Consider the following 18,074-nt stretch of genomic DNA (forward strand, 5'->3'; position numbering starts at 1 on the left):
AATTCTTTCTGGTTGGTAGGTGATCAAATACTTATGTCATGCAATAAAATGCAAATTAATTACTTAAAAATAATACAATGTGATTTTCTGGATTTTTGTTTAAAATTTCCGTCTCTCACAGCTGAAGTGTACCTATGAAAAAATATTACAGACCTCTACATGCTTTGTAAGTAGGAAAACCTGCAAAATTGGCAGTGTATCAAATACTTGTTCTGCCCACTGTAACATTTGAGAAGAAAAGCAGTTTGTTCTAATGAATAAATTGCTTTATATTTTATAATTGTACACATTTGTCTCCGTTGGTAGACTGTTTCTTTCACCTTGCATACCAACTTATGATTTTCACAGGGGCGCAACTTTCACTGGGGACCCGGGGGGACATGTCCCCCCCACATTCTGAAATTGCATTTTTGTCCCCCCCCCTGTGATACAAAACAAGGCAACAGTGTGCTTTAGGACCATGCGGATGCCTCCGAGCGTCGGGTAGGCTGTTTGGAGTGTTTATCCGACTGGATTAAAACATCTATATAAAGTTATATACCCCTCACTTCTAAAACCAACGTTGTGCCCCTGGATTTTCAAATATTGTGCACAAGCTCATCTAATTTGATGTCTTGATTTGATGTCCTCCTGAACCTAATGGAACGTATCAAACAATGCGATAGAAAATAGTGTAACTTGGTCTCCCCCAGTCTGTGGATCTACTCCTCAGTTCCTTTCAAAGCCAGAAGATAAGCATCTCCTGGTGGGAGAAGATCCCTTCCTGAAGAGTGTCATTGTAGCTTGTGGAGAAAGCAGGGTGAGTTGTCTAATACTACTTTAAATGGCCTATTATTAGGTGATATATTTTTATTTGTGATATTTTAAGTTGCCACTATAACTTGTGAAGAAAGCAGGGTGGTACAAGATTCTAAATAGGTGAAAATATCAATATCATGTTTGTCTCCCTTGCGGATTCAAAGCCAAAGTGATACTCATGTCATTGTAAAGAAGAGTGCTATTGTGTCAGTCTCTGGGAAGTATGTGTGAGATGCCAAATAGGAAGAGGGGGAAGTCTGCTGTTCTGCAGACGAGTTGGTCACTGGTAAATCCTATTTTATTTTTTCATCCTCTACAATTGAGAATTCAAGTTACTGTCATTACTGTGAGACATGGATGTCTTATGTATGGGTTTTTTACGTGTTAGAATGTCCTTATGTAGGTACTCATCAAAGTGTTACCCACATTCATCAATCAATCAATATCTTTGTTTAAATTGAGAAATTTGTAGTGCAGTCAGGGTTCAACATTAAAAACAGTAACAACCATAGAACAGATATACACACAAGTTAAATAATGACATTATGTAACATGTAACTGTCCATAGATTTGATTCTGGGATGTATGACCCCTAAACTATCAATAAATGTGACATCTCAATTTACACCGTTATCTGTATTCCCCCCGCAGAGCCAAACCAAAGCCCAGGCAGTCGTCATGATCAACACTGAAGATCCAGATGGGAAAACTGTACATGCATCCTCAACAAGTAAACAACATAAAAAGTAAAGAGGGGCAGGAGGGAAAATAGGGAGTCTGGGGACTTGAATAAAGAAATGATGTATTTATTGGAGTTTCACAGCATACACGTGTGTACATTTTGTGGCAATTTGCCTATTGCATGTAGTCCCTTTGTTTGCAATTAAAGCCTTTTTGTGAAAACTGTTTTGATGTATTGTCCAATATCAGAATGAATTATTGAAGATTATCTTTTGGAGTACAGTCAATTTCATTTTCTTATGTTTTGAAAAACATTCTGTGAGTGAGCATTTTGATAATGTATACAGACAGAAATGTCGCAATGTTGCAGGATACCTTTCCTGCAATGCAGGACATGTAAAACCTGTGGTGTATTTGAGGTTTAAAAAGGCTTCTGAAATTTGTAATTTCCACTTAAAAATTTCAGAGTTGATTTTCCCTTATGAAAAAAATTTCATCAACCCTCATGAAAATTTTAATTGAATTGTATTTCACATAACCTGTTATAGCAAAATGACTCAAATTAAGATCATATATCTGTATTTTTTATTTAACTGGGCAAGTCAGTTAAGAACACATTCTTATTTACAATGTCGGCCTACCCCAGCTAAACCTGGACGATGCTGGGCCAATTGTACGCCGCCCTATGGGAATCGAACCAGGGTGTCTGTAGTGCCCCCTCAAGCACTGAGATGCAGTGCCTTTGACCGCTCCACCACTCGGGAGCCCTTGCATTTGGAAAGTATTCAGACCCCTTGACTTTTTCCACATTTTGTTACGTTAGACTTTTTCTAAAATGTATTTAAATCGTTTTTTTCTCTCTCACCAGTCTGCACACAATATCCCATAATGACAAAAGCAAAAACAGTTTTATAGAATTTTTGCAAATTTATCAAAAGAAATTCAACGGAAATATCTTTATATGTGTTCAGACCCTTTACGATTACAGCCTCAGTCTTCTTGGGTATGACTCTACAAGCTTGGCACACTGGTATTTGGGGAGTTTATCCCATTCTTCTCTGCAGATCCTCTCAAGCTCTAAAAGGTTGACAGGGGAGTGTTGCTGCACAGCTATTTTCAGATCTGTACAGAAATGTTTGATCAGGTTCAAGTCTGGGCTCTGGCTGGACCACTCAAGTACATTCAGAGACTTGTCCCGAAGCCACTCCTGTGTTCTCTTGGCTGTGTGGTTAGGGTCATTGTCCTGTGGGCAGGTTTTCATCAAGGATCTCTCTACTTTGCTCCGTTCATCTTTCCCTTGATCCTGAGTAGTCTCCCAGCCCCTGCAGCTGAAAAACATCCCCACAGCATGCTTCACCGTAGGGTGCTTGGCATTCAGGCCAGAGAATCTTGTTACTCATAGTCTGAGAGTCCTTTAGGTGCCTTTTGGCAAACTCCAAGCGGTCTGTCATGTGCCTTTTACTGAAGAGTGGCTTCCGTCTGGCCACTCCACCATAAAGACCTGATTGTTGGAGTGCTGCAGATATGGTTGTCCTTCTCGAAGGTTCTCCCATCTCCACAGAGGAACTCTGGAGCTCTGTCAGAGTGACCATCAGGTTCTTGGTCACCTTCCTGACCAAGGCCCTTCTCCCCTGATTGCTCAGTTTAGTGGACAGCTTTAGGAAAAGTCTTGGTGGTTCCAAACTTCTTCCAATGAAGAATGATGGAGGCCCCTGTGTTCTTGGGGATGCTTGGTACCCTTCCCCAGATCTGTGCCTCAACAAAATCCTGTCTCTGAGCTCTACGGACAATTCCTTTGACCTCATGGCTTGGTTTTTGTTCTGACATGCACTATAAGCCGTGTACACAGGGGACAATGGGGGACAAATGGGAGACCTCTTTGGGGGGTGGAGACAAGCACAAGACAGGTGAAACAGATCAGGGCGTGACAATTACCCCCCCTCTAGGGACGCCACCTGCTGTCCTACCTGGGCACATACCTGGTTGACCGGGGTGCCGCCGGTTCCAGGAAGTTTCTAGTGGGATCCAGCACCTCTCCTCCGGGGCATAACCCAGTCAACCAGGTACTGGAAACCCTTGCCCCGAGGTCAAACACTCAGGAGGCATCTCACCGTGGACATCGGATGGCAGTCGATAAACGGGGAGTGGGGGTGGGCCTGGAAACAGGAGACAAAGGGCTGTGAGACAAAGGTATAATCCTAGACACATGAAAAGTAAGATGTATAAGGATGGTACGGGGCAACAGAAGACTAACAGCAGAGGAGCTAAGGACATTAGAAATGGGGAATGGACCAATAAAACGGGAAAGGTTTACGAGACTCCACCCGGAGGGGCAGATCCCACGTAGACAGCCATACCCTCTGCCCGAGACGATAGCGGGGAACTGATTTCCGGTGGCTCTCTTCCATGTATGCCGACAGCGGCGGACGAACATTGGGGCAGAGTGTATGTTGACCTATTCCTCTTGCTCAGGGAAGAGTGGGGGCTGATAACCCATGGAGCACTCAAATGGCGAGAGCTGTCTCCTTGGCTGAAGGTAACTTGGGGAGGGTTATGAAATGGGTGGCTATAGAAAACCTATCCACCACTGTAAGGTTGGTGGTGTTGCCATCAGATGGAGGGGGACCAGTGACAAAGTCAAAGTATATGGGACCAGGGACGATGAGGAACAGGGAGTTGTTGAAGGAGGCCAGCCGGGGCTTGCCACAGAGTCTTATTCTGAGCACACTGTGCATGCAGCGATGAATGCGGAGAGGTCAGAAACCATAGCGGGACACCAAAGCATTGTCGGAGGATGGCCAGGGTTCGGCGGGAGCCAGGATGGCAGGTTAGCTTTGAGGAATGAGCCCACTCCGGGACCGAGGACCGAGCCAAATCTGTGACGAACCCCCGGTTAGCCCCCCCGGGTTAAATTAAATTGTGTGAATAACAGAGCTCAATGTGCCTGCCTAGAGTTGAGGTGCTTGGCGGTGTGGAGATATTCTTATGGTTGGTCCACACCAAGAATGGATGTTCCGCCCTTTCAAGGCAGTGCCTCCACTCCTCCAATGCCATTTTGATCGCCAGAAGTTCCAGCTGGATTGAGATGATGCGACAGGAAGGCACAGGAATGCAGCTTTTGGTCCCGGGCAGACCGCTGGCAGAGGACGGCCCCAACTCCAACATCAGAAGCATTGAGCTCTACCACAAACTGACGGGTGTTAGGGATGAATTAGTTAGGTAACATTCATAAATAAGATGTTTTATGAATATAATGATGCTTATGTGAGATATGTCATTAGAATGTCTTCTTTTGGATAATAATGTTGGCAGTTTGCAGTTATCCCTTCTCTGCTAGGGCTTAGACACTAGGGGCCCAGAGAGGGGAGAGGTCAGGCTTGTCTTCTTATGGGAATGTGTCTATAACTATTGAATGTCCCCTCTGAGGTTGCCCTTATCCTGATTTAGTATATGGCCTAGGAGGCTCACTGTCTTTTCTGATCTTGTCCAGGAGGGGGTGTATTTGAGATGGGTGTATCTAGAATTGACAATTGATATATGCCACTGGATAAGGTCATGTTTTGGTCCTAAGTGGTACCAAGAACGAGATGAAAACTTTGTTTAGGAGACCAAACTGAACAATAATTTATAGCTAATGCTATCTAGCTTTGGGATACTCCTCTTTCAAGTAAAAGGTTATTTGTGTAATGTTCCTAAGATCTGTTATTTGTCATGTGAGTTGAGATGAGTGTGTCTTGGATATAAATTATACTAAGAACTGTTTTGTAAGCACTCTCAGAGAATTCATTTATAGACACCGAATTGATCTGAGAGTCACAGGGCTATGGTGAAGCTCATATAATTAAAGATGGACTTTATAATATAACTCTGACTTGTGTGTGGTTTGCTCTCTCAAATGTTTAGAAATACAGGAAATTACCACGACACGGGACAGGTCCGGATGGATGTGGATGGGGGCTGTTTTGAACCGATGCGTCAGATCCAAAAACGCATGGTAAGCAGCTGGGGACCACATGAACAGAACCTTGGGACAAGTGAGAGCAAAGAAGGGGAAGCCAGGGTGCTGTAGTTCCGAAAGAAGCGGCAGTAGAAATGTGCAAACCCCAGAAAATGTGACAGCTGCACTCTGGACATGGGTTGAGTCCAATCAACCACTGCTCTCACCTTGTCAGGATCCATTTGAATGTTCCCTGCTGTGATGGCGTATCCCAGAAAGGAGATAGTGGAACGATGGAATTCACACTTCTCAGCCTTGACAAACAACTGGTTCTCCAGGAGTCGCTGCAGGACTTGTCGGACGTGAGGACATGCTCCTGAACCGAACGGGAAAAGACAAGGATGTCGTCAAGGTAAACAAACACAAATCTGTTCAACATGTCACGGAGCACATCATTGACCAGAGCCTGGAACACTGTGGGAGCGTTGGTCAATCCGAATGGCATCACCAGATACTCGTAGTGCCTGCTAGCTGTGTTAAAGGCTGTTTTCCATTCGTCTCCTTCCCGTATCTGAACCAGATGGTATGCGTTCCGAAGGTCCAACTTCGAAAATACAGTCGCCACCTGGAGAGGCTGGAACGACGCAGAGAGGAGTGGTAGTGGGTAACGTTTCTTTACCGTGATGTCATTGAGGCCCCGGTAGTCGATACACGGGCGGAGGGTTTTGTTCTTCTCCACAAAGAAGAACCCTGAGCCGGCAGGATGAAGGACGAATGCTCCAAGCAGCCAGAAAGCCCTCAATGTACTCCTCCATGGCCTTGGTCTCCGGACCAGACAGGGAATAGAGCCGTCCCTGAGGTGGTGTAGTACCAGGGAAGAGGTCAATGGCGCAATCATAGGGTCGATGTTTAAGAAGAGATACGATGCAGGCCTTATTGAAAACCTCCCGGATGCCCTGATACTCTGCAGGGATGGTGGCGAGATCCAAAGCTTTACCCAAGCACATGGGAGGATGTCCAGGGGCAGGCTGCGCCACCTAGAGGCAATGTGCGTGGCAAAACGGGCTCCACCCCAGGATAGAACCCATAGATAGCCCAGTCAATCAGGGGGTTGTGCCTCTGGAGCCATGACAATCCCAAAACCACAGGTGTATGAGGAGATTCAATGAGCAGGAACTGCATGGACTCACTGTGATTCCCTGACACTCTCAGATTGATAGAAATGGTGCTGTGATTGATCCTGCCAATAGAGCGTCCGTTCACTGCTCTGGCGTACATGGGAACGGACAGAGATTGTGTGGAGAGTCCCAGCTCCGACACCAAGGCAGTGTTCATAAAACTCTCTAAATATCTTAAACCCTGTTTTTGCTTTGTCGTTATGAGTAGATTGATGAGGATTTTTTTTATTTAATCAATTTTAGAATAAGGCTGTACAGACTATTATACATCTTTGTATATAAAGACAGGAAAACGTACACGTCCTTATTCAATAAGACAGTCATTCAAAGCTAAATGTTTTGTGTCAAAAGAAAGGCAGATGAACCCAAGCAGTGACAACAGTGCCTGGGCAATGTGAAGTGAAGTGAGTGACAGGTGTGAGCTTGCATAATATAGCTTCCCATCTCCCATCAGCCCCTCTGAGTGGCAGACCAATAAGGAGAGTGGATGCACTGATGATGCTGATTTGCCCAGGGGTATAAAAAGTAACACAACCATATTGTCACTTCTGAGCAGTTGGAGCATTCCCAGCCTTGCCTCGGGTGTAGGGATTGCATAAGGGAAAAAAACAAAACTACACAGCTACACTGTGTGGTTTTGTTTTTTGGGGGTTCTTTGAGGCTAAACTGTTCTCACATTGGATTTTCTGTCAACATTTCTGGATAAGGAGATTTCTGATGAGATAAAACTCCTGGGCTTCCCACAATCAAATCCAGGCACTCTTGTGGATACAAGTAAGTCATTGTAGTTCATTAAACCTTAACCTATACTAATGCAGTGCTTGTCAATTAATATTGTGTTATCTGTATATACTAATTCCAAAAGTATAACGTGACAATTGGTGATTTCCACCTAATTGGAGACACGTGTCTCAAAATATATTATGGGAATCATTTAACATTATGAATGTTTTATTTTAAATACATACCTTATTAAGAACTAATGCCTTTAATTCTAGGTTTTTTCTATTTGGTGAAATGATTTGAGAAGCTCCCAGAATAGCCCGTATTAGCGTTAGAGTGGTGTCCCAGCTGCGGAGCAATGTCTTTTTAAGGGAATCAGCAGCAGGGCTATCAGTTGCACCTCCAGTTATGTGTCACATGGTGACTGTCAATCAAGTCTGGTACCGAGTATTTTTAGAGCGTTCCAATTTGTGTTACATGGCTCATCAAAAGTTTACAGTTTTGGATAGTTTTCATACATTATCGATATGATGCAGGTTATAATTGATTGTTAAGGCAATGCCTTAGTTAATTGTTGCGCCAATGTATACTTTCTGAACAGTATATACTCAGGCCATTGTTTAATGATCTGTGGAGATTTCTCGAGGTGAAGTTTTTCAAAGGTATACTTTCTGAAGTGATATTCTGTATATCCGGATGAAGATCAACTGTTCTCTGCTAGCTTCATTGATGTTCCATTCTATGGAAGTTGTGATATTGGGTTTCATTAAGGCTCCCAAGTGGTGCAGTAATCTAAGATAATGCATCTCAGTGCAAGAGATGTCACTGCAGAACCTGGTTTGAATCCAGGCTGCATCACATCCGGCCGTGATTGGGAGTCCCATAGGGGCCAGCGTCATTGTAAATAAGAATGTGTTCTTAACTGACTTGCCTCGTTAAATAAAGGTTCAATTTAAAAAATGTAAAGGCCTAAGGAATCTTATATTTGATGTGCGTTGTATCTAAGGATGAAAGGTAATGTGATACTATAGTGCTTAATGGCTCATATTTTTGGGTTGAATAATGTATGTCAATAAATGATGGATTCTAGGCCTGTACTGGATTGAAAGTCCAGGCCTACTAAGTTTAAGCTGTTCTATCTATAGTCCTAAACAAGTTCTTAAAATATTAAGCTTTACATTTGCAGTGTTTTGTACATTGTTGGAGATGACACAGTCTTTAAATTCATGACTGGTTTATTAATACTTAATTCCAAAACCTCATGTTGATATGTTATCCAGCTGCTATTTAAAGATGACTTGGTGGATTATGTTGTATCTGGAACTGGAACGGCAATGGCAGACATTTTAGCACTTAAACATAGGCCCAGTCAAGGCATATGTGTTGTATAGGGCTAGTGTAACTGTAGGCCTAACAGCTGACGTCAAGGGATATGTTCTGTTCAGTTTGAGTTATAAATAATCTATTACACACCTATTAGTTACATTGAGTAACACTTGCCTTACCCTTAATACAGTGTACATACAATGTAACATTGAGTAATTACAGTACTTGTTACACTGAACTTACAGGAATACTTGCACAGTAGTAAGGTCACTGTAATGTAAAGTGTTACACTGTAATTTATTACCTTAACTTGAAATATATCAACATTAATTTAACTGGAAATCATTAAACAGTGATGTAAGGCCAGTTGGCCATCTGTTATTTAAGTGTGTGTGTGAAGCACAGATCTCCTGAGGGGTAGCTAGCTAGCTTCCAGTTGTTACTGTCTTGTCTGTGAGCTGTCACACGGAGCTGTGGCCCTGGTGTTCGGCCTAACACCCAGATCTCATGGATCCTCTGATAGCTCAAGTGACAGTAAGCCAGGTGTTGGATATGACACAAGTCATTAGATACTCATTGGCTAATAATACATGCTGGGTTCATTTGATGTTAAGGTTTAATTTGCATATGTAAAAGATGTCAAAGAAAGGTAGACTCATCTTCATTGGCTTGGTGATGTGACACAAGTGACGGAACACTCTCATAAACTAAGAATTGAGTTCAAATGTAGAGTTCAAATGTATTTGCCATAAAACTACTGTAAAAGATGTCAAAGAAAGGTAGATTATTCTGATTAAACCTAGTCCTGGAATCAAAGCCCTTTCGATGGAGAATCTCCATTGACAATGCTTTTTAGTCATGGATTTGCTTTGTTCAGGGATTTTACCATTCAATTATTGTAAAAGATTAATAAGGTAGATTTATGGTGTGTGAGTGATTTGGTGATGTGCTTTGTTGTATCTCTTAGGGTGCCGTCCACAATGTCAACACAGGCACCAACATTTACACAGCCTCTGCAAAGCGGTGTGGCACTAGAGGGTAGTGCTGCAACGTTTGAGGCTCAAGTTAGTGGTAAGGAGATCTCTTATGTTCTTCAACTATACCTCATGAATATAGCTGAATGTCCAAACATACAGGACCTAATATATTGTTATATTTGAGTTTCTTCAAAGTAGCCATCCTTTGCCTTGATGACACCTTTGCACACTCTTGGCATTAGAAATGAATAAAAATGAAGAAAAACCCTTGAATGAGTAGGTGTGTCCAAATTCTTGACTGGTACTGTAGATGCAGTCATTGATTGAATCATTGTTGTAAAACCGCAGATATAAAGCCTTTTCACAGAAACATTTTAAGAAGTCTATAAACAAGTAATAAGTACCCTATTAATGGATTGGATTCCCAGACACAGATTAAGCCTAGACTTTAGTAAAAAGCTCTTTCAATGGAGAATCACCATTGAAAATGCTTTTGAGTTCTGGACTAGGCTTAATCTGTGTCTGGGAAGCCGGCCCTATGTGATATTACAGGCCTTTTGTAGCTCCTGAGAGAAAATGCCTCAGCTTTCCTCTGAATTGTAACTGCTTGTTCAAAATCATCACCATCTTCATCTCTGCTCAGTGCTGACTAGAATGTTGACTTGATCTAAAGGTAATCCAGTTCCTGAGGTGAGCTGGTTCCGTGATGGCCAGGTTCTTTCCGCTGCCGCTCTGCCCGGCGCACAGATCTCGTTCAGCGATGGCCGCGCTGTTCTGATGATCCCTGCTGTGACAGCCGCACACAGTGGAAGATTTTCTGTGAGAGCCACCAATGGTGCTGGACAAGCCACTAGCACCGCTGAACTTCTTGTTACAGGTGAGAGAACCAGAGTATTGTGTTATGTTATTTTTTTTGCCTACATATGCACTGTGGTTTCTCCTAATGGTTACTAATGGTTACTGCACTAAAAACATTGGTAAAACATTGAACGTTTGTGTCTAATCTTCTGCAAAACTCAGGGGTCTTTCAGGGCCTCTTGCTTGGGCCACTTGATAAAACAGTGGTGTTGTTTGAGGTTGTTCTAGCTAGCCAATGCTTTGGCTTGCAGTTTTAGACAATGTCTTGCATCATACTAAGAGTAATCATGGCTGCAAACATGAAGGGCAGCCAAAGATAGCATAGTATTCATTATGAATAAAGCTCTTAAAAGCAGCCTGTCCAAGTGACTGACCACCAGTACTGTAGGCCTTCATTGCTCGCTACTTTACAGAATTGTTCAATTAACAGCACTCATTTGCAATGATGAGAGTGGTAGCTGCCATGTTGTTTACATTTTACACATCCAATATTGAAATCGGGAAACTGTTGTTTGCCACTTACTATTTTACCCAAAGCAAATGTATGTTCAATCACCTTTAAAGTAAAACAATACAGTAGGTGTTATAATTGACCACCATGTCTACTGCTACCACTGACCCCGGGCTTGGGAGCAAATGTAATTATCGGACCATTTGGATCACAATCTATTGCAGAATGAAAATTAAGACAAATAGTGTTACAATTTCCCCTGGTCTCCACCAGTTGCATTTGCCCCCCGTCTACCCTAGCCAATGGACATCTGTGGTGCTGCTCACTTCCACCACTTAAAAAATAAAAAATCACATTTTAAAAAACATATTTTTCCATTTAATTTATTATAACAGCGGAGACCACGCAGCCCAACTTTATTCAGAGACTTCAGAGTATGACCGTGAGACAAGGAAGCCAAGTGAGACTGGATGTTCGTGTTGCAGGAATCCCTACACCTGTGGTAAAGTTCTACAGAGAGGGAGCTGAGATACAGAGCTCTGCTGACTTTCAGATTGTTCAAGAAGGAGACCTTTACAGTTTGTTGATTGCCGAAGCCTTCCCAGAGGATTCTGGAACTTACTCTGTAAATGCTTCAAACAGCAGTGGACGGGCTACCTCCACTGCTGAACTACTGGTTCAAGGTGAGATAAAGTTGATCCAGTTGATTTGTGGTGTGTGATTATGGGCAACATGTTCTGTCCTTAAATTTGCCGTGCTCCAACCATATCGCCTGCGACACATTTTAGCGTGCTTTGGGCTTTTAAAAATCCGCCATTGTAACAGCCTTCTCTGGGTTACAAGATAATTCCTGTTTCAATTATTTAATTGTGCATTTCCTTGCTGTTTTTTGGACAGAAAATATAATTAATCTAGCCTAGAGAGGTGACTACCTACACTGTAAGGCATTTTTAACTCAAATACTTCTAGTGAGTTGATCTCAGTCATTATTACTTAAAATGTTTATGTGGTACAGACTCAAAACTAAATGAGAAGTCACATCAACTCTATTTTTTAAGTTAACTTTTTCCCCAGCATGCTCTACCGAATGTAGGTTTTTGGAATTGTTTTTAATATCTGTGTATTTGCATGTATATTGAGTGATTTATTTCTCTTTGTGTAGCATGAGATTTATCACATACATTTTTCTAAACTAATACCATCATTTGTTTTTTTTACCTGTTACTGAAATGGTTTTTCCATATGAAATGGCTTATGTAGTCTCCTCACACTGTTCCTAACCCTGGCAGTCATTATGATACAAATATCAACTGTTGGATATCCTAACTCTGGCTGGATTCCAATAGGAATTACACATCACTTTGCAAGCCAGCATAATGTGACTTGCAGGAAGGGTTGCGAAATTCAGGTACATTTTCAGGTTTTCCAGAAATCCCAGTTGGAAAATTCCTGGAAATCCTTCAACCAGGATTCTTTTGAAAATATGAACATTTTGGGAAAGTTACCAGAAGTTTGCAACCCTACTTGCAGGCCTGATGTTGCCTGTAGTTCATGAGTTTCAAGGCACCTGTGTTAGGGTAAAGCTAAGTCTCAAAATAAGACTTCATGAAATATGTAATGTATTGTCATAGAGAACTTATTATAATTATAACATGTGCCCATTAACTCATTTTGTTAAGGCTGCAGGACTGAACATGAATGAATTATGTCACTAACAAACACACTCATGGGTGGTAACTCTACAATTCACTCGAAAAGGCAAGTCACACTGGGAAATGATTTTGGAGGTGTGGCTTAGTGGGTGTATTCCATTATTTTTTCAAGCTGATACAACTCAAATCTGGAACCCCTTCAGGGTCAGAGTGACTCTATCAATTTGATTAATAACTACAGAAATAACGTTAAGTAACTGTAAATATATTAAGTACGCCTTCAATGAGCCAATTCACTGAAACTGAATGGAAACTGTGATAGGCTCAAAGGGCCCGTGGGCAGTGAATTCCATATTGACATGTAGCCTAAACTGAATTTGATTTACAACTTGTTGTCATCATGTTCAATAATTTGATGGATAATTCATATTTATATTTGTTTCTGTCTAGGGGGAGAAGCTGTGCCTGCCAAGAAGTCCAAAACTGTTGTGTCAGCCTCCTCTCAGACCAGAGTTGAGACAAGGGTAAATAGACATGAATAGACATAAATAGACATGCCATTTTTATCTCTGTCTGTCTGTTGACGCTATCTATCATTCAGATAAAACACTAACCTTTTCTGTTGTTTTATTTTCAGAGTATGGAGGCTCATTTTGAATCCTCATCCATGCAAATGTGTGTTGAAGGTGGTGTAGTGAGCCACCAAGCACACATGACCCCACCACGTGTGCCTCCAAAGCCAACCTCAGGCGGACGTCATCAGTCACCATCACCTGTGAGACGTGCCAAGGTGCCCACTCCGGCCCCTGTCAGGTAAAACACTTTATATCAATCCTACATAAAATAAAGTGTTTCATTGAATGCCACAGACAGTTAGTTTACCTCAATCTCCATAGGGAATAAGACCATGGTTATTTTATAATACAGAAATTACATGGTATTTAGGTTCCCAATAAATTACCTTATGAAACAGTAATTACATACTAAACATATTACTTACTTATTTGTCTATTAACACTACAAAACACAATTTTGGTAATATATGAATACTACACATTTTTAAATGTTTTGATATTTTCTGTCTCTTTGTTTAACACAGGCCTGTATCCCCCTCATCAAGACTGTCTGTGTCCCCAATCAGACCAGTTAAATCCCCACTGACCACACGGAAAAAGGTAGCCCATGGTCCTAATGTCCCCCCACCATGGAAGCAGGGAGACTTGGTGGAAGGTTCCAGCAGCTATTCCAGCAGCAGGACTTCTAGTGCCACCCATGCCCAGGCCTCCATGTCTGCCACCCATGCCCAGGCCTCCATGTCTGCCACCCAGGTTCACATGGAGCAGCACTGGGAGGGCTCTTATGGATCGCAAACGACTGGTGTCGCTGTATCTGGTGTCGCTGTGAGAGAGGTAAGGAGATTCCTATTTCATAGGAGCCCCTCTCTCAACTCTCTCTGTGGCAGAGACATCTTGAGGCTGATTGGTGTATGTGCATGAGCGTTCATAAGGTAAGATTGTGAACGGCTTTGATTCGCTGATTAGCTTTCTTTTTGAGGAAACGGGCCTAAATCAGTTCAAATATCCTGTACAATGAATATTTGACTTCATGGATGTATTTTTGGATCTAACATGGCTTAGGCTCGGGTTGTCTGAATTTAGAAAGTAATGATCCAGCCCTCTAGAGATGTGATGATTGTAGCTATTTAAGATTGCATCTATTATCAATAAGGTGATAGTGACATGTGTATGCAGCTATTATCAATAAAACTGATAATGACTTTGATTGGATCCTAACGGTACTAATGTATGCTAGGAGGCACAGCATGAGGTGGATGATAAAAGCATTGCTGTAGCTACTGTGGTAGCAGCTGTGGACCAAGCTTGCAGCCGCAAGTCTGCTGGTTTTACACCAGAGCCGGTTCCAGAGCCGGTGCCAGAGCCGGTGCCGGTGGTGCAGCCCGGTACAGAGACACAGCACCTTTAGCACCTCTTCTACTGTGGTGTTAATGTCCACAACAAGGGAACAGGTAGTTCATTCATTAAAAAGTACAACCCTGTCGTCCTTCCCTTCACTTCCATTATTTATTTATTTCCCTTTCTTCTGTCACCACAGCCCACATCGGTAGACCCCACTCACGCTTAATAACATTATCCCTGATGAACATAGACAGTTTTCCATGTTAAATTGGTGTCTTTTCCCCGTACCCACATATTTGACCTCACAACCATCTGTGATTTTGTAGCATTCCTTATGGTTCATTTTTCACATTCCCTTTGGTGTGTTGAGCTCTCCTCTAATGTTGATATGTGTTATTAATATTATCATTATTTATACACCTAATATACTGTATAACTATCCTGCTCCTGGCCAGTTCATAATATAGATCATGCCAGACTCTATAGCTGTTGAATCAGCTATAGAGACACGCACTGATGACGCTGTGCTACAGCACAGAGAAATGGAAATCTCCACTGTCACATGTATGATGACAACCAAGAGGCAGGAAGCTTAAAGATTGCACGTACTGTATTGTTTTGTTTACTTCTCTGAGCACTTTCCCAAATCGCTCACAGTATGTTGGCACTATTTAAATTGAAGTCACTGCATGAACCCATTTTCTCTGCACTTAAGGCAGTGATTTAGGTACGTATTTTGAACATACCGATTAGAAGAGGCAATTTTAGTCTCAAATCTGTTTAGCACGTGTCCGAGGGCACACAAGTCTGTTGAGCAGATCCTTGGTAATTCTATTGTGCACCTGCATGATTCATTTTCAACATTACACAACCTACTCAAACTAACACAATTCCATGCTTTAACGATGACATGTTATTACCAGGTAATGCACATCAAGACTTGTTTTATATACAGGGGTGTGGAGTTTGTCCAGAGTGTTTGTAATCAGAATGTGAATCTGTTTGCTGTTGAAGTGACTGCTGCTATGGATGATGTGTATGCTATCTATGTGCTAGATGACATTCACTGCTTGTTGTCTCAAAGGTTGAGGGTGGGAAAAAAGCGGAGGCAAAGGCTACAGTTGTTGCTGCTGTTGACCAAGCACGCGTTCGGAAGCCAATGCATGGAGAGAGGGGTCATGCTGGAGAGGAAACTTATGAATCTGATTTAAAACAGCAGTCAATGCTGTCTACCACTGAGCAACAAGTCACAGTGACAACTGAGGCTGTGCATATACCAATGATACCACCAATGGCAATTCAAACAACAGCTGATGACCAGAGTATTCATGTAACCCAGGTTTGCTATCTTTTTATTATGAAAAGATGCTTATTGCCAAGTTTTCTCCGATAACATTATATGTAATGTCCTGCTTGTTATTCTAATTTCTGCATTGAGTTTATTGTCCTCACTCTATCCACACTCTGTTGGTTACTTTAGATACAAAGAAGTACAGAAACTACTATCGCCCACGTGGATGCTGCCCCTGCGCCATCCCCAATTCCACATTTCACAGTTTCAAAAGTTATGGTTCCTAAACCTGACCATAGCTATGAGGTAAGCATAGGTCAAATCAGGCAAGCAGTGGTATACAATTGTTGTAGTGCTTCAGTTAGTATACAGTGCATTCAGAAAGTTTAGACTTTTTCCACATTTTGTTTCGTTACAGCCTTATTCTAAAATGTATTAAATTGTTTATTTCCCCATCATCAATCTACACACAATACCCCATAATGAAAAAGCAAAAACATGTTTTTAGAAATTTTTAGCAAATTTATACAAAATAAACAAATGAAATATCACATTTACATAAGTATTCAAACCCTTTACTCAGTACTTTGTTGAAACACATTTCGCAGCGATTACAGCCTTGTCTTCTTAGGTATGACGCTATATGCTTGGCACACCTGTATTTGGGGAGTTTCTCCCATTCTTCCCTGCAGATCCCCTCAAGCTCTGCCAGGTAGGATGGGGTCTCTACATTTTCAGGTCTCTACAGAGATGTTCGATTGGTCCTGAGCGCTCTGGAGCAGGTTTTCATCAAGGATCTTTCTGTACTTTTCTCCCTTCATCTTTCCCTCGATCCTGACTAGTCTCCCAGTCCCTGCCTCTGAAATAAAGTTGTGGCCAAAAGTTTTGAGAATGACACAAATATTAATTTTCACAAAGTCTGCTGCCTCAGTTTGTATGATGGCAATTTGCATATACTCCAGAATGATATGAAAAGTGATCAAATTAATTACAATTAATTTCAAAGTCCCTCTTTGCCATGCAAATGAACTGAATCCCCAAAAACACATTTCCACTGCATTTCAGCCCTGCCACAAAAGGACCAGCTGACATTATGTCAGCACGCACAGTGAGGCGAAGACTTTTGGAGTGGCAAAGAAGCCACTTCTCTCCAGGAAAAACATCAGGGACAGACTGATATTCTGCAAAAGGTACAGGGATTGGACTGCTGAGGACTGGGGTAAAGTCATTTTCTTTTATGAATCCTTTTTTCTATTGTTTGGGGAATCTGGAAAAAAGCTTGTCCGGAGAAGACAAGGTGAGCGCTACCATCAGTCCCGTGTCATGCCAACAGTAAAGCATCCTGAAACCATTCATGTGTGGGGTTGCTTCTCAGCCAAGGAAGTGGGCTCACTCACAGTTTTGCCTAAGAACACATCCATGAATAAAGAATGGTACCAACATATCCTCAGAGAGCAACTTCTCGCAACCATCCAGGAACAGTTTGGTGACGAACAATGCCTTTTCCAGCATGATGGAGCACCTTGCCATAAGGCAAAAGTGATAACTAAGTGGCTTGGGGAACAAAACTAAATATAAAATATTTTGGGTCCATGGCTAGGAAACTCCCCAGACCTTAATCCCATTGAGAACTTGTGGTCAATCCTCAAGAGGCGGGTGAACAAACAAAACCCCACAAATTCTGACAAACTCCAAGCATTGATTATGCAAGAATGGGCTGCCATCAGTCCAGAAGTTAATTGACAGCATGCCAGGGCGGATTGCAGAGGTCTTGAAAAAGAAGGGTCAACACTGCAAATATTGACTCTGCATCAACTTCATGTAATTGTAATTGTCAATAAAAGCCTTTGACACTTATGAAATGCTTGTAATTATACTTCAGTATTCCATAGTAACATCTGACAGAAATATCTAAAGACACTGAAGCAGCAAACTTTGTGGAAATGAATATTTGTGTCATTCTCAAAACTTTTGGCCACGACTGTACATCCCCACAACATGATGCTGCCACTACCACGATCACGGTAGGGATGGTGCCAGGTTTCCCCCGGACGTGACGCTTGGCATTCAGGCTAAAGAGTTCAATCTTGGTTTCATCAGAACAGAGAATCTTGTTTCTCATGGACTGAGAGTCTTTAGGGACCTTTTGGCAAACTCCAAGTGGGCTGTCATGTGCTTTTTACTAAGGAGAGTCTTCCATATGGCCACTCTACCATAAAGACCTGATTAGTGGAGTGCTGCAGAGATGGTTGTCCTTCTGGAAGGTTCTCTCATCTCCACAGAGAA

The 18,074-nt window shown here is 42.1% G+C and overlaps 1 protein-coding gene across 1 annotated transcript in view; it reads left to right on the plus strand.

Moving 5' to 3' along the window:
• The first annotated feature begins 7,221 nt into the window (after positions 1-7,221).
• LOC110501775 (titin) overlaps positions 7,222-18,074 on the plus strand; it is a 175,594-nt gene continuing 164,741 nt past the window's right edge. Inside the window, exons 1-8 of the mRNA XM_090215073.1 lie at positions 7,222-7,368; positions 9,611-9,714; positions 10,294-10,497; positions 11,325-11,612; positions 13,032-13,105; positions 13,219-13,394; positions 13,681-13,990; positions 15,978-16,094. Coding sequence (XP_090071199.1) covers positions 9,624-9,714; positions 10,294-10,497; positions 11,325-11,612; positions 13,032-13,105; positions 13,219-13,394; positions 13,681-13,990; positions 15,978-16,094 — 1,260 coding nt within the window. The 5' untranslated portion in view covers positions 7,222-7,368; positions 9,611-9,623. The remainder of the gene's footprint in view (positions 7,369-9,610; positions 9,715-10,293; positions 10,498-11,324; positions 11,613-13,031; positions 13,106-13,218; positions 13,395-13,680; positions 13,991-15,977; positions 16,095-18,074) is intronic.

The sequence above is a fragment of the Oncorhynchus mykiss genome, chromosome 22, assembly GCF_057628025.1.
Source record: "Oncorhynchus mykiss isolate SJ-2025 chromosome 22, ASM5762802v1, whole genome shotgun sequence".
Taxonomy (NCBI): Eukaryota; Metazoa; Chordata; class Actinopteri; order Salmoniformes; family Salmonidae; genus Oncorhynchus; species Oncorhynchus mykiss.